Source organism: Pezoporus occidentalis, unplaced genomic scaffold (genome assembly GCF_034315485.1).
Source record: "Pezoporus occidentalis ecotype Australia unplaced genomic scaffold, CSIRO_AGI_Poc_V1 ctg129, whole genome shotgun sequence".
NCBI lineage: Eukaryota > Metazoa > Chordata > Aves > Psittaciformes > Psittacidae > Pezoporus > Pezoporus occidentalis.
The window spans coordinates 4,832,779-4,854,792 of NW_026913092.1; the positions used below are offsets into that span (position 1 = coordinate 4,832,779).

General features: G+C 34.0%; 1 protein-coding gene across 1 annotated transcript in view; it reads right to left on the bottom strand.

Annotated features, from left to right (window-relative positions):
- Window positions 1-22,014, bottom strand: part of CFAP47 (cilia and flagella associated protein 47) — a gene marked incomplete at its 5' end in the record, with an annotated part of 281,148 nt that overhangs the window by 24,144 nt on the left and 234,990 nt on the right. The window contains 3 exons of the mRNA XM_062608026.1: window positions 8,737-8,898; window positions 12,314-12,408; window positions 13,015-13,174. Of these exons, the coding sequence (XP_062464010.1) occupies window positions 8,737-8,898; window positions 12,314-12,408; window positions 13,015-13,174 (417 nt within the window). The remainder of the gene's footprint in view (window positions 1-8,736; window positions 8,899-12,313; window positions 12,409-13,014; window positions 13,175-22,014) is intronic.

The window sequence follows — 22,014 nt, forward strand, 5'->3', positions numbered from 1 at the left end:
AAGCAGCTATGTTTAAAAAACAAAGTATTTCTTCACAGCTCCATTCAGCACTCATTTGACACTTGGCCTTTTCCTGCTTCTCCACTGTCTTCCTTGAGTCTTCACACACACTGCTGGAACTCAGCAGGCAGCAGGGAATGAACATTAAGTATGCAGTTATTCATTACCAGCAAAAGCAGCAGCAGATAGAATACATTACTGTGGAGTAGATTAGATCATTTTAATATAGTTTTCAAGTAAATATTCAAGTGAGTAGCAAAAGTGAATCACAAGATTAATAAAGGAAAAAAGAAAAGGAAGCTTAATGGTCAAGAACATCTTAACATTTAAGTAGGTAGTATCATCTGGGTGGTAAGAAATGAATCTTATATGAGAAGCAAATACCTACTTTTTGCTGTAAAATGTCATAATACCACAATACTAGCAGCAGAATAAAGAAGTTGCACAAGAACCTCAAAAGACCTGGCTGTATTTAAATGTGCCTTTCACTACATTTCTTCCAACAGGTACAAAAGTGCCCTCTTTTGATCTGGCATTCTACATAGGTTTGTACACTAATCTACAAATTAATGCTTTAAAAGAGCTGATTAAAATGTTTTGGTTTTGGTTTATATTTCAAATCCATTCTATTATTTTTTCAACACTCTCCTTTCTTATTTAGCATTATCTTCATTTATCTAGCCATTCTAGCAAATAAAGATCACATCTGTACCTGGGCACAGTCAATGTCAAACCAGCTTCTTCAACAACATACGTTATGATGTAGTCTTAATTCACACAGACATTATTTTTTCAATAGTATACTGACTCATTTGCCGCACTTTGAATGTAGCCCACTGAAACCAGCAACAACTCAAAATGTCTTTTAATCTAACCATTGAATTTGTAATGGCCCACACAAATGCTAAACTGAAAACAATATTATTTATGATTTCACATTTTTTTTCCACTGCATTTACTATGATGATGCCTATATGCTTTAATGCTTAAAGTAGATACATTAATGACTAAAAAAATTATGCTTGCCATTTGGAAGACCAACATCCAACACAAGCAAATTTCTTCAGATTTCTTTGGAGGGGCAGTGTGTTTACAGATAAGTTACCAGATAATCAGTAGATCACAAAGCAATAGACTCTTTTCTCCGGTTTTCTATATGTCAGTATTATGGCTATGCTTTTCTCTCTCCCAGACACTCTCTGACCCCAGAAGTATCCTAGTTTTTAGTTTTCTTTTTTATTGTTTGGTGATTTACTTGAGATAAGTAATTCACAGGTTTATGTTTTGGGGTTTTTTTAAGTGCATCAATGGCTCTAAGTGCCAGTTTTCTATAGGTAGTTAAAAGGATACCAGTTATTTTGTTCTAATTCCTTTATCACACTCCTGTGTTCAAAGAATTTTCTAGCTTTGTGTATTAAACTGTATACAATTAATCTCTTTCTCTTTTCAAAATTCATTCTTATATTCACTTGCTTTAGAAAAGTTTCTTACCATTTGTATTCCAACACTGTCGGTATGTACAGTCTCAAGTTTTTTTCTGTGAGGCAGAAAACACCTTTTTCCATATTTTGAAACATAACATTTCCATTCATGGAACTGTATCACTTACCAGTTAAAATATAATTTTAACACTGTATGAAATTGACCTTCCAAATGAGAGGAATAGATTTAGCCTATCGGTCACTAGCTATTTCAGTTCCTTCAGTTCCTTGTCAGTTATATGCAAAATACAAATAAAATTTGTCCTGCTGAATAAGAGCAATTGCCCATTTAGAAATTAAAACTCCGTCATAGTTACTTACAAAATTCTTCATGCTCAGGAATACAATCTTAAAATATTGTGGATCTGAGCATCACTTTGTAAATCAGCTGTGTGTCTATACAGTGTATGGTGTTATTTTCTGAACTAATGGTGATACAATAAATAAGTTTAAAATACCTATTCTAAGATAAAAAGTGTTTTATGACTACTTTAAACTTCTGTCTTGTAACTTCAGTGTAAAATTAGAACCATTTTGCTTTTATAAAAATAGATTTTTTTGATCAGCCTTGATCAGTCTGCAACAATTTTAAGTGACAAGGAACACCTTAGATATTTGCTGCTAAAAATCCAAATGTATTAGATTGCACTGAAATGTGGCTCTTACTTAGCAAAACCAGCTTCAGTTTTTCAATGAAATATAAAATACTGCTGTTAAAATATTCCTGTATCCAGTACTATCTATTTGCCCTTTGAAATTCTGCACAGCTGACTCAAACCAATCCAAGACTCTTAATCTGAAGGCTCTGAAATTTGTAATGCTTGAAATAACATCCCTCTATGTAGCAAAGAGCTTTGCCTTGATTTTAAAGGCACTTTTACATGTACCATGTCTGCCAGCTACAGAATGTAGTACTTCCAGAAGTCCTCCATCTTTTTGTAGGAGGTTTCAAAAAAAGAAGGGCAGCATGGGAATGTGTCTGTTGTGTGGTTCTGGGGGTGGATTTTTGTGGGTTTTGTCTACATAGAGAAGGACATATGCTAACTACAGTAATTTGAAATGTATCTGTTGATTCACAGTCATCATATGAAATGGGGACCTAGGAACCGGGAATAGTTTCTGTTCTGTTTCTTTTTTAATACCTTCATTTATTAGAAGTTTGGGTGACAAAAATGTCAGCTTAGGTTATGATACTTCCCAGTATCTTATTCTAAGTCACTAGGCAAATAAGTCTGTATGACTACAGAATAAAGAACTTCAGTCTAAAGATTTTCTCATACAAAAAGAGATTTTTGTGCTTTGAAACACACTGAAAGCTCCCACTCAGTAGCTCTGCAAATTAAAAAAGCACACTACACAACAAACTAAACACAGGTAAAAGGTTAATATAAACTTGAAGATGGAGTGATTTTCTATGTTTCCTTTCTAACTTGAAAGGTGATATTGAAAAAAGAAAAAGTTTCTTAGCAAGTATTGTACATCTATTCATCTGTTCAAATATCATTCTTATAAACAAGGTAGAATCTGTGCCTCATATCACATCAGAAGGAAAGTTGTTTATAGGTTTCCTGACATAATCCCAATTCTAACACCTGTGCTATAATATAATTTTTATTCAATGGTCACACATTAATTTTTCATTGAAAATTAACAAAAAATGAAAGTTTATACACATGGAATATATGTTCCATGTGCATAAAATTTTAAAAAATAAAAATATTAAAACAAAAAAAAAGAAAATTTATGCACATTTATCTGAGGCAGAGAAATTGTTTCTAGTACTGTCACTAGAATTTGTAAGAGTGTCTTCAATAGTTTTACACTATACTATGATCTAGCACGAAAGGATACATTATTTATCTTTTGACTTTTTTAATATACAAAACAGACTGAGCCACAGAGACTGGAACACATGTAATCACCATGGTCACATTCATTTGTTTTATTTCCCTTATACAATTGATTGCATTCAGTTATACATAAGATGGAACATCTATAACAGGGTACTGTAAATTCCTCTACTATAAAATAGATGTAATCTCATGGGAGTTATCCACTTGTGTTATTTTTTTGATATAAATTATGTTACAGAACTAATACAAATTTTGTGTAGTAAAGTTCTGGGGTTTCACTCTGTCTTCTTCACTGGTTTAAAGAGTAATGGTTCAAGGTTGCAATTTCATTCAATATTCCATGGTGATTCTATGTAACTTCTAACTACTTGTCTTACACATTTAAAATCCATCTATATCTTCAAAGCTTCAGATCAACTTGTTTCTAAACTGTCAAAACTTCAGGCCCAATACACTAATTTATAAAATCATAATGTTTTATACATATTGTCCATAACAACTGGGGAAGTTTTGGTTTTTCTTTTTTGCTTCAAGCTGTTATTGGAAATGTGCAATGTGGGAGAGATGAAAATCTAAAGTAGATAACTTTATTTTCTCTAACCACAACACTTGAACAGTGCAGCTTCAGAAACAGAAGACAAGTACAGAGAATTTTAGCACAAAAATGACAGGATATAGTAACCTGGAAATATAAGAACATTTGGAATAGACTAGTAATTGTGTGTTTGGTAGTACAGCAACTGTCAGATACATGGTCTGAGGCAAATTTAGGTGTATAAACCCTCTGCTTGCTTTTCTATAATAAAAGTTTGCAAACAGCTGAGACAGACAGAGAGAACACTGGTCCATTGTTCTGCAAAACCTACAAAGTTCACATCTTCAGAGCTTTGATAAGCTATGCTTTGTTGATGACCCATAATTAATGAGAAAATAATGAATAGTGCAGATTAATGCAGACAGATTATTGTGGGGTGTTGGGATGTTGCAGAAGCACAACTAAGACCCTGGAGATCTGTGCTGACTATGGTTTCGATTTACAGAAGCTCTCCCAAAATATCTTTACAAAACAATATAGTGGTTCCACTTCTATGGAAGTAATTACAGGAAATTCTGTGAACAAGAACTGGGATAAATGGAACTTTGGCACAATCATATAACAGTTAAAGTAATTCATAGACTCTTGCAGCAAATTATATTGTCTAGGTTTCCCTTAACTGCTAAGTCAAAATACATTTTTTAAGAGATACCTATTATTTGTGTGTTCTTGCTTCAAGGATATGTTATTTTGTGGTAACCAATCAATTGGTTTGGATTTCTCATTTTTCCTGAACGTACATCATACTGAAAAGTAGCAGTAGAAATAATTTCATGATTTCTGGGTTTATATTAATTTCTGGTTTTGTACTTTGTGAAGTTAAATCAATAATATCAGATTAGTTTATAATGGTTTATATGATTCCCTGTAAGTGTTGACTATTTTAACTGAGCATGATTTTGCATAGGTGTTAGAAAGTAATTTTTAATTTACGTAACAATGACTGTTGTTCTTAAGGCTTGTAGATTTCAATTTTATGAAATGGCAAAGAAACAAAAATGAGTGACTTTTCTGTAAACAGAAATATGAGCAGCTCCAAATTATGCTTCCTCACAACTGACAAATTTTGTTTTTTTTCCAGTATTTGTAGTTATTATTCCAATTATATTAAGAAATGGGAGTAGGAGGGATTACCTGTGAGAGAAAAAAAAAGCTGAATAGTTTCTTTTTTTAGTGGACTAAGTGGTAACCTTGTATATCAACAGGTAAATAAAATCCTATTTGAAGTTGTTCATGAAAATACCTATATATATTGAAGTTCATTAAAGGAAATAAACGATACATCAAATCTCTCCCATGTTTCTCTCATAATAAAAATCAAATGACCAGATGTTAACAAAAATTTTATAGTTGACAAAATAACTTATATAGGCTTCCATCTCTACTCTGATGCTCTGTTCTTTGCTTCTACTAGTTCTTTGTTTTTAGTTGGAGTTTTCAACTTTAAAAACAAGGTAGTAATCCATAAAAGAACGACCTAGTTGGTTGTTTGACACCTTGTCAACATTTTCATTTTGCCATTGCTCACAGCTTTCAGCAACTGTTAATCCAAAACAAACACTTTCTTGTTCTTTTTTATATTGCAGGAACTTTTGAATGTTAGATAACTGCTAAAAATTTATAGAATATATTTGCTGGTTTTGCAAATGGCGGAACAAACTGAAGCAATTGCAAGGGAGAGGTTACAAACGACCATTTCAAACAAAAAAGACAGAACAGGACTGATAAGCATATTTCCCCAACTAGAAGATACTCTGTCTGTGTACTGCACGTGCTCTCAACATGGTCAAATCTGGTTGTTTAGAAAGTTGTGAATTTCAGTCAAATATCTATAACAGATAATTTGTGAGTGTTGGAATGTTGTTCTTAGAAGATCACGGAAAATGAAACGTGTATTTCACAATAAATATTTAAAGTAAACTAAAAAAGCTGGTTAATTCAAATAAAAAGTAACAATCTCCATACTTGTTTGGGGGAAACTTGGGTCTTAAATTTCATTCACTGAAAATACCATTAGGGACATATGGAAGAAAATCGATTTAAAATACATGGAGGGTAGAAATATGCACTTAATACATTTGGAAATTATTCATTAAAAGGGGCATATCATAATCGTTATGTCTAAACCAATAAACTTTAATTATTTGCTCTCTGGAGCTCTGCCGACTTCTGAACAACAATGTCATTTTAGCTGGACAGTATTTAGACTGTCCCCTCTTTTTTAAGAAATTATAATAATTTCCTGTTTGTGTCTTCTGGAGTGCATGAAATTTAGTTCTTTACATAAAAGACTTGCTTGAAGATTTTTCTTCAAGCCAGACTTGTCCAAATAATTTAAATATTGAAGCCCAGTAGTAAATTTTAAAATCTGATCTGCCAGCAATTATAATAATTTATCTTTGGATGTAAAAGCTTCTAAATACACAACACACATAAACTCTGATGAATCACTTTTTCAAAACAGAAAAAATGAGAAACAGCTTGCCAGGCTGTTATCTTAGGTTTACACTTCTACTTATTAGTGGTAGACTGCAGAAAGCTTAGATAGTACCATTAAATTTGATTCCTAATGGGCATCAAATTCATCTGTCAACAATGACATATGTCATTGAAAACCATGAAAAGCACAGTTATAAATGATCTTACTACTCATGGTATAAAGCATTTCATTACCAGACTTTTTACTTGAAAAGATGCAATGACCCAAATCAATCTTGCAGTATGTCCAGAAGCCAATCGTAATGAATATGAAATATTATTCCTATTAATAAAACACACACTATATATCATAAATCTGTAAGTAAGTCTTTCAAAATGCTGCCTCAACTTGCTCAATGAATGTTATTCTTGTAAATTCAGATGCCACCATGTTGGAGGGAAATACCCCAGGTATGTTTAAGGTAGCTTACTCATATATGACAAGTCAATAATGTTACAACCCATTAATGTTGTCCCTGCAGGACCAGCAATGGGAAGCAGTGAATCATTAAGGGGTAATGGGTTTAAATTTAAACAGGGCAAGTTCAGGTTAGATATAAAGAAGATCTTTACTGTGAGGGTGGTGAGGCTCTGGAACAGGTTGCCCGAAGTGGTGAATGTTCTATCCCCTGCAATGTTCAAGGCCAGGCTGGACAGGACTTTGATCAACCTGGTCTAGTGTGAGCTGTTCCTGCCCATGGCAGGGGGATTGGGACTGGATGATCTTAAGGTCCTTGCCAACCCAGACCATTCTATGACTTTTTGATAATGATCAGCTAAGCCTGCTACTCTGTAGTAAAAAAATAAAAAAAATAAAAAAAATCCTATACCCTGTATATTAATACACAGCTGTTCTCACAAGGCTGAATAAAATTCTGTAACAGTATTTACAGTTCTACAAAGAAGCAAGAATTTACACTGAGAACTTCACATCTTTTTATTTTACTAGATTGATCAGCATCACTTTGTAACATGGGAATATAAGGTAATAATGTGCCCAGACAAAATCTTTGACACCAAAATATGAATAAATACAGTTTATAAATAAAGTTTAAGCTATTATAAATATTAACTAATTAGTAAGCATATGCTGTGCAAGCTCTTGTTAACTGCTCAACTTCAGATCCCTTCCTGTTTTAAAAGCATTCAGAAATAAAATTTGTTTAAAGACCTGGACAGTGATTGTTAATATGACACCACATTGGTCAGTGGGCAGGGCAGGGGCAAGTTTACATGAAAATCATCATAAAGGAACCATCTAATTCATCTTGATTTACCTTTTACAGCTTTTCAGTTTTTCACAGTTCTTTGGCAGAAGAGTTTCTGTAATATGGTATTCCTGTAAAGCCTGTAGTGGACCAGACTGTAAATGGCAGAAATGAGGCACAAAAGCCAAGCTTGACTACCTGTCAAACTGATTGCCTAATAGACTGCAGTCATAGCAACTTCTCTAGACTCATCTTTCATCATTTTACAATGCAGCACACTCTTAAAGTAGGAGCATGGGTGAAGTCCTTTTCTTCATTTACAGCTATGTTAAACAAACAGTAAGGTGTCTCATTTCACGGGTCATAACTTTTAAATAATATTTTTCTTGAAAAGTAGGATGACTTTGAACTCCAAAAAAAATTAAGGTTAAGTTTCAAAAGTGCAATAATTGATGAAGGTAAAATGCAATAATTCATAGTTTGATGTATTAAGTATAACTGTTAACACACAAATATTAACAGAGATCCTGGGCATGTAACAGTAACAAGCATTCTTTTCTCACTACTTATATGTTGTACTATTCTATTTCAAAGAGACATATAATATGACAAGCTTCTGCATCTGTGAAGAAATTGATTTTCACTGTGTCCTCTGCTGTTTAACAGTAAGTGGAAGCTATATTTTTATAACACTTTATTGCTTCTTTTGAACAAAGCCTCCTTCTATCCATTTTGTTGCAGATACTGGCCTGCTAGTGAGAATGCATCTTACAAATAGGGACAATCTGCAGATAAATACTTCCTTGCAGTGCTTACACAGGCATACTTTTGCTAATGTCAGACTTTGTGCAAGCTATTCTCTTTTAAAAAGAGATGGCATGTTTGTAAGCCTCACATTCAAGACAGATACAAAAAGATCATTTCAGGCTCAAAGGTGCCTATAACTGCAGACATGCGATCATACAAATGTCTCATATTTGCAACAGGGTAGAAATATGGACTGAGAGAAGGATCTGTCTAAACCTCATCTGTTGTCATGACAGAGCTTCGCAATTGGTGAAGTGCTAACCTTACTTGCGATGTTCTTAAAACAGTGTGATACCCAAACTACACATTCTTACCATCAGTGACTTGAACATTTTCTTGGGTGTTGGCTGGCTTGTTTGTATGAACCATAGCAGAATTTCTTGCAGCAGGCATAGCAGTTGCAGCAGGAAGCACACCAGTCAGCAGCACTTCTACTCGTCTTTCTACTCTCTGCCTGGCTCGACAGCGTACCACAGCTACAGAGAAGCGAGAACCCAAGCAAACATTGTCATCTTGATTTTAACAAAAAAAATTAAAATTGAACACAGATGTTAAATGTTATATGAGAATTCCAGTAAGGACCAAGACAACTGAAAACTTTAACCCAGCACACAGTTTCTATTGCTCTGTTTAGGTGAAGTAGTAGAAAATATTGCTAAGGAAACAAAAGTCTGTTTCTACAGTTAGTTCACAATAGCACTTGGAAATTTTTCCTCTTTTTCTTTTTTTTAATCATGAAATATATCTTCGCTTTAGTTCATTTTTTTCAATTAGAAATTACGGCAAAGCATGACATATACCAATAAGAAAGAAAGACTGAAAAGAAATTAAAGAATTTAAATTCAAAAGTTAAATGAAAGAATATTGGTTTCTCAATTTAAAAGTACTGGTTTTCAAACTTCAGCTTTTATAGAACTATGACAGAATAAAAAATATTCTGACATGAGTTTCTCTTTGAAGGATGACAGATCTTTTTTCAGTTCAGTAAGTGATTCTCAAATATTACTTTTTTCATTACAAGGTAGTTTGGTTTTAGCTTATACACCAGATTTTATAAAGCTTACTACAATAGATATTATCGTTCTTTCTGTGCCAATAATTATAACTGGCAGAGAAAGAGGTGAAAATTAGATGCAAGAACTGAAAGAAAAATATATTTTCCTAAAGAAAAGACTTCAAGTTTTCTAGAGTAACAGAAATCAACACGAAAAAGAAGAGCTGATTACATACTTCTCAGTTTTAAGGACTAAATATTATTTTCATCAGATTTGTACCAACAATTCTTTAAAAATAAACTCTGAATTTACCATAAAGATTTAAGGATTAATAATTTAGAACCACATCTTGGTAAATAATCATGTAAAGCGTTTTTAAAAAGAGCAATGAAACTCTTACTTTTATACCATGTTTATTTATCTTCGAGTTCTGAAGCTTGATTAACTATATTTATTTTTTTTTTTAACAGATAATTGCATACCAAGTTCAAATAATTTCCTTTCTCTAAAAAATAAAAGAAAAAAAAAGAAAAAAAAGAATTTTCCCTTGGTCTTTTCCTGTTCAACAGGGTTTAAGTTATTTCTATAGCTCTCTTCTAGCTCTCTTCTAAGCATTTCCATGAGGGAGAGTTACTGAAATAGTTGATAGTTAAAAACACATCTTTTTCTTCTGAGATGCATGGCTTTGTATTTAAGAATAAATTACACTGTCTGTTTTACACCAGTTTACCAGGTATTTCAGATTACTGTGTGCACATGTTGTGTCACATCGTTTTCTATTCCACAGCTCCTCTTACTATGAGAAATGATTTTACATTTTCTTTTTCTTATATGGCTAAGTAATATTTATGGCTAAAAATCATGACTGGAAAAGTCCCTGAGCAACCTGGTTTAGTCAGACCTGGCTTTGAGCAAGGAGTTGGATGAAGTGACCTCTGGTTGTCTCTTCCAAGCTAAATTACTGTATCCTGCTTTGACTCTACAAGAATTGGAAAAAAAAATTAAAAAAATCTGGATGATTCTCCATTGTATAAAACAGCCAAGTTGTAATCTCCTTAACATATACTACATGGGTTGTGACCACGGATCATTTTAATTGGTCTCATGAGATACGAAGCCAAGTAGCTTCTTGAAGTTTAAATATATTAAGATGCAAATAAGAATGACATGAAAGATGAGCTGTCTAATACAGTAGCAAGGCAGATTTTGTTTTTGACATAACAGTTTGTAGCCTTCAGGCAATTTTAACAAATGTCTGCATTAAAAGAAATGGAAATACTATTTTGATCATTTTTAAAACAATGATTGTAAACCAAAGAAGGTTTCCTGTAAATGGCCTTTGGATTAATATCTTATAACAGGGATGTTTAAAAAGTCCACTTATAACTGAAAACCATAGGCTTTCAGAATTATAGCAGGAATGGATTCTGTTTCATGGATACACTTATAAACAGGATTTCACATAATTTTTCAATGCAGGATCTAGTACTTCCTTATAAAAAAAAAATAAATGGCCCAACATAACATGGTGATGACCAAAGAGAGATACGTATTCAAAACTTTTGAATTAATGCGTTACAAACATTTATTGAACATAAACTAATGGATAACAGTCATAAAACAGTTATAAATATTGCACAGTTTAGTTTTGCTGTTTTAAAGAAACATTTAAGAATTCAAAATTATGTAAGATTTACTTAAGTTTCTAATCAGATACAAAAGTGATGTTACTTAAGCAGTTTAGGAATGCTAACAGTTTTAATTAATAACTTCTACACCCACAGATTCTGCGATTCTGTAACGAAAAGAACAGCCCAATAAAAGGGAGATTGATCACAAAGCCTGCCAGTGAACAACACAACAGCTTTAAATAACACAACAGACATTCACATCAATACACATAGTTTTAATGCTAATGGGACTCATTAAAGCTGTCATTATGGGCAACAGTTGATAGCATGATAATATTCTGCTTCATCCCTTAAGGTATGAAAGTGGAAATTAAAGAGATGAAAGCTCTAATTAATATTACATCATTGGCATTTGTCTGCAAGCAAATGGTCCTTAAGCAAACTAAATTGATAGCAAAAATGTCTATTTCTATAGTTTTCCAGAAGTTATTCCTGTACCTTAGTCTATTTAGTGTAGAAAGGTACTATATTCATTCATCAGAGGACAAGATGAAAAGACAAGTTGGTGTAAAATTGTCCCTCATCTAAACCTTGGGCTGTAGTTTCATCAAGGTTATAGATTTAAAATACTATCCACAATTTCTATTTCACAGTTCTGGGATTATATCACACCTTTAAAAATTGGTGTATCAAATCTATAAACAAACAATTACTATCCCAAAAATAAGTAACAACAAAAATCCTATGAATGTCAGCTGTCTTTTAATGTAAGTTAACTTCTCAGGAGCAAGTGGAAAACTTACCGCTATTCACACTAATATGTATTCTGGGATTTATTAAGGAATTAAATTCAAGGCTGAGAGAAACAGCAGATACATACTCCAATATTTTGTACCCTGTAAACTCTCCAGCAGGTTGTTCTGGGTATGCTGGAAGAAAGAAATTTACCCTTTTGTCTTTTGTTTGATTTACCTTCAGTTCTCTAACTTAGCATTAACAGGGACACTGAATGGCACAAATCTTCAGATATTCAAATGCTCATGACTCCTTTTATCCACAATGAAAACAAAATAATAGGTTTAGCTTTGTTTTGTAGGTTGGGAAAGGAGATTTTATTTTCAGCACGTGCGTGTTTTTATCTTTTTTAAGATATAGCAAAGTACTACTTCAAATTCTCATAATCAAGCAGGTGAGAGCACAAATGACTTTCATTTTCTTAAATTAATTAATCTTCTTTAATTCAAGTTTTTTCAGTCATTACTTACTTGGAACTAATTTCTGCTGCGGTGCTTCTGGTAATCCATGAACTGGATAGATCCAGCGTATTCCTTTAATTCCCCCACTCTCTGCTACAGTAACACTGTTTGGAAAATAATTGAAAAGTATCATTATGGTAGACTGCTGAGAATTTTTTCAAAAGCAATCTAGTCTTAAGAGTTGTTGGAGAGTTGAGACTCCACGTTTACAATTTCAGCATATAAGAAAAATCCAACCAAATCAGAACGGCAATTATCACTTAGTTTAGCGTCTTTGAATATTATTTGACGGATATGATAACATTTGGCCTTATCTGCTATCTCTTATGTCATGTCTGCAATGAAAAAAAATTTATACAGTTTATGCATTAAATAAAAATATCCATAGAAGAATTATTATTAGTCAAATATGTTAAAAAAAATAAAGGCACCTAAGAGCTTTCATTTGCTTGATATTCATAACTGCACTGGCAGCTAGTACTTTACATTTTCTTTATTTAAAGTTAGAAAAAAAATTGATATTGAAATAGATAAAAGTCTTACCTTAAATCTGTATATTTTGCAGGATACCTTTAAAGCTTATAGTGGATACCTAGTGCCTTCAAAATTAGACACTTTATTGCCTTTGGGAGCCACACACAAATAGACAAAGGGGAAAATAATAATAAGATTGAATATCCTCAACTACTTTTCCTATTAAAATAAATTACCTCTGTAAGTCTTTATTTAATTGAGCAGAATCCTCATAAGGCCAGTTTTCACCATTTTCCCTCATTACATGAATTACCACTACTGCTTCATAAGTTTTCATTGTATCTGGCATGAATAACACTGGGATGTTCAGTTTTTGTTTTGGAGCTAATTGGATTCCTGTAAGATAGAACAGAACATTATGGCATTTCAAAAGTTTTGAAAATTATTTGCATCATTTTACTCATATATTTCCTTCTCTTCTTTTTGACGGATAAACTATGTAACATTTTATCACAGTGTACCATTCTCCCAGTGATAGCAGATTTCTTTTTACACTGCTCTTGCTACAGCCAAATCTCAAAATCTTTTGTATAGTAGCACTCATAAAACTTTGAAATGAAACCCAGGGAGACCTTGAAGGCTGAAAACAAAACCATCATGATTAAGTGAATGTCCCACACTTAATATTCAAGAATCATGTATCATACATGTAAGACAATCCTATTATTTTCTAGGGCCTAAGTCATGTTTTTTGAGCATCTGAGGGCTGCAATATAAGAGAACAACACTGCATAAAAAAAAACTAATCCAAAAGTAATTGTTCATGTTCAGGACATAATCGATATACATTTGAAAGAATCTACATTATTATACAAGCTGTATCTTTTCTGTACAATTATTCATCTGATTGAATTTGCTGTTAAAAAAACCCAACAAGCAAACCTATGTTGCCTATAATGAAGGCAGTGTGATACATTGCATTTTTAAGGGCCTTTTTCCAATGAATTGCCAGTCTGCCAAGTGTCAGAACATCTACCTCAGGGTATTACATCTATTTCAGAAATAAAGTTATAGAAAAATTACACAGAATAGAGCTAGTAAACCATATGGTCTTTTTACTATCAATCTCTTTGCTTTGAAAAGAAATCTTGAAATTTGATGGAACTGACAGCTTGGGGTTAGGGTTCCAGCTTTAATTCTATAAGCAGAAAAACCTCTTAGTTATGAATAACTACTTCTATATTAAGCTTTGAATTGATTTTTGTGATAATTTGTCATGCCTGATACAATGCATACATGTTAATACAGGTCTATGATGATTACTCAGTGAATCTGTTCAAATTTATCTGAGATTGAATCTGCTCAAATTAGTGTGCATGGGACAAGCAGCACTCTCTCTGTGACTGCTTCCTCTGATAACAACAGGTGACTGTGTGCTCCAAAAATGTCAGCAGGGAAACTATCTTGTGATCCAAATGTTCAACTTCCTGCAGCCTAAATGTCTTGAAGAAGACTTCAGTGGTGAGACGTGTACCAGAATGAGTGATAAGGAAACTGTAGTGAAATCTTGGATATAAAAAAGAGGTGGATTTATGGAAGGTGGATGTGTAGAAAGACCGAGTAAAATAATGACAGAAAGGAAAGGACAGAAGCAAAAAAGATCAAGTAAGTTATAGGAGGGTGGGAGAGATGGGCTTGAAATATAGCTCTCCAAAACACAGAATAGAAGTCAGGACTTCTCATCTGCACTAACTCCCTGCTACCATTTAATTATAAAGTCTACCGGACATGGCAACTTCTATTGCTACCTCACAATCTCTTCTTACTATCATTTGTTCCTTCAACAAAAACAGCAACCTTGAATAAAGATACCCAGAGTATCTTGAGTAGATTAACAGCATGTTTAAATTAAGGAATTGACCTCTCCATTCTGATTACCTTCATGAAGAATTATCTTGTACTGGGTTGTGTAGGTATCTCCTATAGTATATAACCCCACTGAAGTTGATGTGCTTCAGTAGCTGTACGTCTCTTAGCTAGAAACAATCTTAAATTAAAATAAACTAACCAAATTAAGATTGGAAAATTAATCTTAAATTAGGAAAGTTGGGATTACTTAAAGACAAACCACTCCACAGGATTTCTGCTTCTTTCAGTAATGATGCCTAAAGACCTTAAACATAGACCCTCCTCCACATTATTATGGGTTCTACAAACTCTAGGGATTTCTTACCTAACTATATCTGGATTTCTGCATGTAAAAGGTTTATCATGTAGTAGTTATGCAAATTAAGCAACTGTTTTGTTTTTATAATTGCTTATATTTTGTGTATTTTTTAAGACCATCATAGCATGAGCAATTTGTCTTTGAAATAATTATTTCAGAAGTCTTTTATCTCAAAATAGCTTGAAAATATCATTAAAAAGTAATTTAAAAATCAAAAATTAAAATTTAAAATAGATAAAAAATTATATTTCTTTTGTTTTCTGTAAATAAATGTTTAAGATTTTTCTTTAAACCTTAATCTCCCTATTTGATGTGTTAAGTACACATCCAATGTTTAAAAGATATATAACATATATATGCATATTTTGTGCAATACTTTGGTCTTTTTTTAAAAAAAAACTTTAAAAATTAGCAACTAATTTTTTAATACAGTATCCAAAATAGTTAAGATGACCACACACATTATTCCCATTTGTCTGAAAATATCTCAAATAGGATCCATATCTCTGGAAAAGAAGTTAGCTCCTGCACTGGTGCACTATTTTACTTCTGTGAGAGAAAAGGCAACTCTCTACTGTGATTTGCCCACTTTGGGTCTCTCTAGTGTAGAGGCAGAGGACTTTAAGTTCTTTAAATTATAAGTGTATTCTTCAGGATATATTTGCAATTAGATTCCTTTATGCAATATTGATACAAGAACATGCATATCAAAATAGTGTAATCAATAACAGTATGCAAGCACTTTGTAACACCATCATGATACATTTGTAAGTTTCATTTGCAACTCTTTTATCAAATGACAAATAGACTGAAAATTAATACTTATTTTTACTACATATGCACCACATATACTGTTTGAGCTATAGCTTGGTTATGCCTATTACAGGACATAGTGCCTTGGATTTTTTTAATAAATACAGAACACATAAGATAGCATTCTGGGTCATTCTGGCAGAAAATTGGTTATTAAAGATCATGAAAAGATAAATTTTACAATATTGCTGTTGAAACAGATGGGATTCACAATTTTAATAAAAATCTTCTTAGTGGAAGCTTTTCAGAATGACAGTAATTTCTGTATCACTGGGCTTGCCTGCAGCTGTCAACTAATGAACTGAACATTAACTGCTAGTACAGATTTATTCCCTTATGAATTTGCCTGGTTTATAAGACAGATGAAATAGATCTAATTGCAAAAACCACACATTGCTTCATGCTTCTCTTTTCTTCTTCTCATTCAGAGAAAGTCAGCCAGCACAAAAGACAATATCTATGTGGACAACTTTAATACAAATTTGCATTGCCAGCCAAGTTGCTCCTATTTGCCTGTGGACCTCAAGTAACCTGCCAGGTATACCAAGAACTGATACCTGCAGTAGAACCCCTGTCTTCATATATTTATATTGTGATGTCTCAACATAAGAAGGACATGGAGCTGCTGGAGCAAGTCCAGAGTGGAACCACAAGGATGATCAGGAGGCTGAAGCACCTCCTGTATGAAGATAGGCTGAGAAAGTTGGGGCTGTTCAGCCTGGAGAACAGAAGGCTGCGTGGAGACCTCATGGCAGCCTTCCAGTATCTGCAGGGGGCCTACAAGGATACTAGAGAGGGACTCTCCATTAGGAACTATAAGAGATAGGACAAGCTGTAGTGGGTTTAAACTTAAATAGAATACGTTCAGGTTAGATATAGGGAAGAAGTTCTTTACTGTTAGGGTGGTGAGGCACTGGAACAGGTTGCCCAAAGAAGTGGTAAATGCTCCATCCGTGGCAGTGTTGAAGGCCAGGCTGGACAGAGCCTTGGGAGACATGGTCTAGTGTGAGGGGGGTTGGAACTAATTGATCTTAAGGTCCTTTCCAAACCTAACCATTCTATGTTTCTATAACTATCCACAAATTCTTAATAAGAAATCCTCAGAAATCCAGAGTGAGGTTTGTGTGGGTTGTTTTTTTTTTGTTTATTTGGTTGGGTTTTTGGGTTGTTTTTTGATTGTTTTTTTTAATAGAGCTGCATCACATTTGGTAAAATGCTTTGAGCTAGATTTTGTTAATAATTGACTTTCACTGTCCTAGAGGCCATTAGGAAACAGTGATAGCAGAGTAAACTCGGCTGACCCTTCAAAAACTGAAGCCATCTAATTCAAGCCAAGGGCTGCAATTAGAGTCAGCTGTCTTACAGAGAAGAGATCTATCTCCTCCCTCATTTCTTTTTTAGGTAACCTGTTTTTAAGCCTTGCCTCAAGCCTCTCCAAAGGCTGATTAAAAGATTTCTCGGGTACTGCATCCTTCGACACTTGAGTCTCAAAATCAGAAGTGCATTAGGTAATTAAATCAAAATGAGTGTATTTCAGATTCCCTACTTCACTTCTGTAGGGCACTGCACTGTGGTCAAGTTCTGTGTAATTTCTCTGTCAGCCCTAGAAAGCATAGAACTGTGAGAGCTAAAATTAATTAAAGTAATGAAGCAGAGGATCCCCATCGTTGGGATGGTATTTGGAAGGAATACAGATGGGTAAAAATGCAGTTGTTGCCTTTGCAGTAGCTTTGGGAAATGTTTAAAAGCAAGCATCACAGGCAGTGCCACAGTGATAAAATTGTAATGGCAATGAGCAAAGTATCTTGCAATACCTTTGAAAAGAATCATCATCCTCTCATCTAACCTTATCTTAAAGCCATGTATTTTTCATATTAGTAAGGTGCTTTGATGGCAGATTTTCTAGATGTTGAAAGGACTATCTCCTTGATGTATTGCTCTTCATTTTGTAGTGTCTCAGATTGCCTTCCATTGATTGTACTCAGAAGAATGGCACTCAGTTCAGATTCCTCTAATTGAAAAAACAGATGAGGCAGAGGTCACTATGTCTTCTTGAAGTCTGATGGAGAATCATTTAAGACTTGTCACTTTTGTTTGTTTGGGTGTTTTTTGACTGGATAGTTTCTCCATTAAAATTATTAGTGTAGAGTCACTCCAGTAAAAACCACAGGCAGCCCTGCTAAAATTAGCACTGGCCATATAAACATCAACCTAATATAATCAGGTCTGTTTTCTACCATTATCCTCAGAATCTGGAAAGGACAACCTCCAGAATATTCACAGACAGCAGCAGCTGCTGCTGAAGGATTGCTAATTATTTCTCAATGAACTCATGCAGAAAACGGGCCTGATATCCGGCAGTAAAGAGTGGGATATTGCCAGCACTCCACTAAGTATCTGAAATACATAATAAAAGTTAGGTCTAGGTTTTCTTCATTTATTTTCACCTGCTAGCAGAGATAAAAGAATGGGTCACAAACAAAGACTAAGATTTTTTATAGCAGCTCTTCCAAAAGTGGTTCAGTGCAAAATTCCAAGAGTTTAACAATAAATTAGACAGCATTTTTGCCTCAGCTGTTATTAAGGGTAGATTCATTTTTGTTTGCATCTTCCTTTGTTATGGGTTCTAATTAATAAACTGTGAGAATGTAGAAGTCTGCATTAGTTTTGCTACATCAGTATTATAATTAGGCAGAGTCAATGGGTAAATATGAATAAAATTTTCCCAACTGACACCCATCACACAACAGCCAACAGCCTCCATCTGTGGAAATATTGACAGGACATGGTCCTGGCCAACCTGCTTGAGATGACCCTGCTTGAGGAAGGGAGGGGTTGGGTGCACAAGGTGATCTCTAGAGGTTCCTTACCACTTTAACGGTTCTGTGATTCTGCAATTCTGTGATCAGGATAGATCACTGTTGTCTTGTTTCTGATTTTAAGAACTCATATAAAATACATTCTTGTTTGCTAAGCTAGATGCAGCCAGTTCATCAGAGTGAATTGCAGGTGAAATGAAGAACAGTGCACCTCCTACAAAGGGAAAAGAAGGTGGCAGAACAAGAGCTCACCCCAGCTTAACAATTAGCTTTTCGGTGCACTTAAAGGCAAGGAAAGCAGCATACCAGCTATGGAAAGGTGGACAGATATCCATCAAGGACTACGGGAGCCTATGCAGAAATTCAGTCAGGAAGGCAAAGGCTTAGCTAGAACTGAAATAGACAAAAATATCAAAACAGCAAGGAAAAATTTTTCAGATATGTGTGTAGTAAGCAAAAGCACAAGGAAGAAAGTCCCATTGCTAAATGGGTCAGGGAAGCTAACTGCATATAGTGCTGACAAGAAAGAGGTTCTCAGCAAGTTTGCTGATGATACTGAACCACTGAGGTGGACAGAAGTGAAAGCCAAATTACAGACACTTGGGAAGGCTGGAAAAGTGGGCCAGGAGAACTGTATGAAGTTCAACAAAGTACAAGGTCTGGCAGATGGGTCAACATGGCCAAATGTCCAGCACCGGCATGGAATGTAATGCAGTTCAAGTTACTTCAAGTTATATACAATAAAGTAAGCAAAAGCTAATACAATAAGACTGCAAAATGCTAAAGGTTAAATTCATCTCATCCTGATTTTTAATGCTTACATTACCATTTTTCTTTTCTCAGTATAGTTTATTAGGTCAGTAGGATGCAAGAGAGATTCCTTTCACAGATGGCCCACAATGATTGTATTTCTAGGAGTCTGCTTCCTGAATTATGGTTTCTTCTATGAAAAGTTACAGTTGTCCTCTCCCCTACTTCTGAAGGCTTCACAAAATGACAAAATGGTTGAAACTGGAAGGGGCCTCAGGCAGACATGGTACAATTCCCCTGCTCAAGCATGGTCACCTACAGCTGGTTGCCAAAGACCATATCCAAGAAGGCTTCTGAATATCTGCAAGGATGGAGACTCCACCACCCTCTGTATGTATGTCTCACTGTTCCAGTGCTCAGTCACCTTCACAGTAAAAAAGTTTCTGTTATGCTCAGATGGAAGTTTCTGTTTTTCCTGTCACTGGGCACCACTGAAAAGAACCTGACCCTATCCTTTTTGTACCCTCCCTTCAGGTATTTATTATATACATCAGTAAGGTCTGCTCCTGAGTTGCTGAGTTCCTTAGTTGAAAAAATTAATTCATGAATATGCAGCTCAGATGTTAATAGACAATTCTACAAATGACTGGTTAAAACTTGAGCGGTTGCTTTAAAAAATGATGGCACAAATAAAGGAATGAATATTTGAGTCTTCAGCTGAAAGGTTTTACATCATCACTGTCGTAAGAACACAATAAAATGCATTAGATACAGCATGTTTATAAGGTTTGTTTGCCATTTTATAAATCTTGCATTAATACAATTTTGTATACAAAAAGACTCTGGCAGAGTCTTTTGGCTTATTTCATTAAGAGATTTCATTTAGAGGAATTTCTTTCTGGTACAAAAAATGGATACAAATTAAATGTTTGCTATTTAGGTTAAAATAAATTGATTGAAAACAAGGCTTAGTAACTAAGCATGTTGTTTCATTTAGTGCAATTTACTTTCTTTTTAAATGAAGCATGTCTAAAAAGCCAAGCATAAAGTTTCCTTTCCAGTTATAAAATTATCCCCTATTAGCCTATTGTGCAGTTGCAGCCAAAATCAAAAACATTATTTTGACATGAAAGCAGAAGCAGTGGAGGAGGCCACCCTGCATTATATGAAAGACATCTGGCAGAAGGAATGCCAAATAGATAAGAGAAGGGAGTAAGGAAGAATAATCAGGCATGAAAGTAACAAAAGTTTTCTAATTACTCTATGGTCCAACACTTTTTCTAAAACTTTGTGGTGGACTGACAGTTCCTCTTGTTTTTCCTTCCAAATCTATTTTTTCCCTCCAATAATCTGATAGAGAGTAGACGTATCCTGTTTTCCTTTGACAATTTTATACATATGAAAATTGTTTATCAATCATTCTCATTTCCCTGATAACAACTTTATGTTGATAAAATTTTGTGAGATCCAGGCATTCAAAATATAAAGGTCTGCAGCACAGTAATGCCCTAGATCCAAAGTCAGAGAAAGCAGGAGACATACTGTAAAACTGAAGGAAAACAATGCAAAATCTCTTCTATATCAGCATTTTTAGAGATGTACCAGTACACCTTTTCTCTGAATGATTCTATTTGTGACACACTAAGAAATAGACAAGTAAAACTCAGTTACATTAGGTCAATTGGTTCTTACTTAACTAAATTTTAATTTTATTTTTTAGCACATTTAAATATAATTCTGATATTCACAAGACAGATTAGTTCATAAATAATGATATAGAAGAAAGACCAGAAACAGTGTGGATGAAAAGGGATTGCTGAGGTGAGTGGAGAGTTAGATAGTGATATTTTTTAGAAACAGGATCTCAGATTTTCTGCCCTACTGTGCTAACAGGTAAACTATGGGCCATTCAAACTCTAACCCCCTCTACTACAGTGAATTAAATGCATTCTGTATATAACTAGTCTAGTAGCACTTAATAACCTCCCTAAAATATTAAAAAAAAAAAAAAATGAAAATAACCACAAAAAAAATCATAAAAATGCAAGAAACATACAAGAAATGTCATACACTTTGTAAACAAGTGTGACTTTCTTTCTAGTACCCAGCCACAAAAAAAACCACCAAACTTTATCCTTGCTTTCTTGAAGAAAGTTCATGTTACCCTAGGATAAAGTACTAGCAAATAAGTTAAGACTATGACAGCTTCCCCTTTTCTTAATCTTTTTCTAGACTCAAACACACACAAAAATGTCTTGAGTCCATGGCTGAAAGGAAACTGTAATTGCTTCAGTTCAGACATAATTGAATTTTTTGACATATGTCAAATATCTGATTATTTTTGACAGATGTATTTTTACTTTCATTTTAAACTTTTTCTGGATATACGTATCGCCTAGTCCAATCTCTGAAAGCACAGTAAAGTTCTGAAGCTGTGGCAGATTTTAATCAAAATCTGCAAAGTCTTGTGAAATCAGTAATGACACTGGTGTTGTTACATCCTTCTACTTTTTATATACAACCAAAAATTGTACTGCTTGTTTCCAGGAGAAATATCACACTTCATACAGCTGACAGCAACTGGAAACATATACATATATACATACATATATATACATATATACATG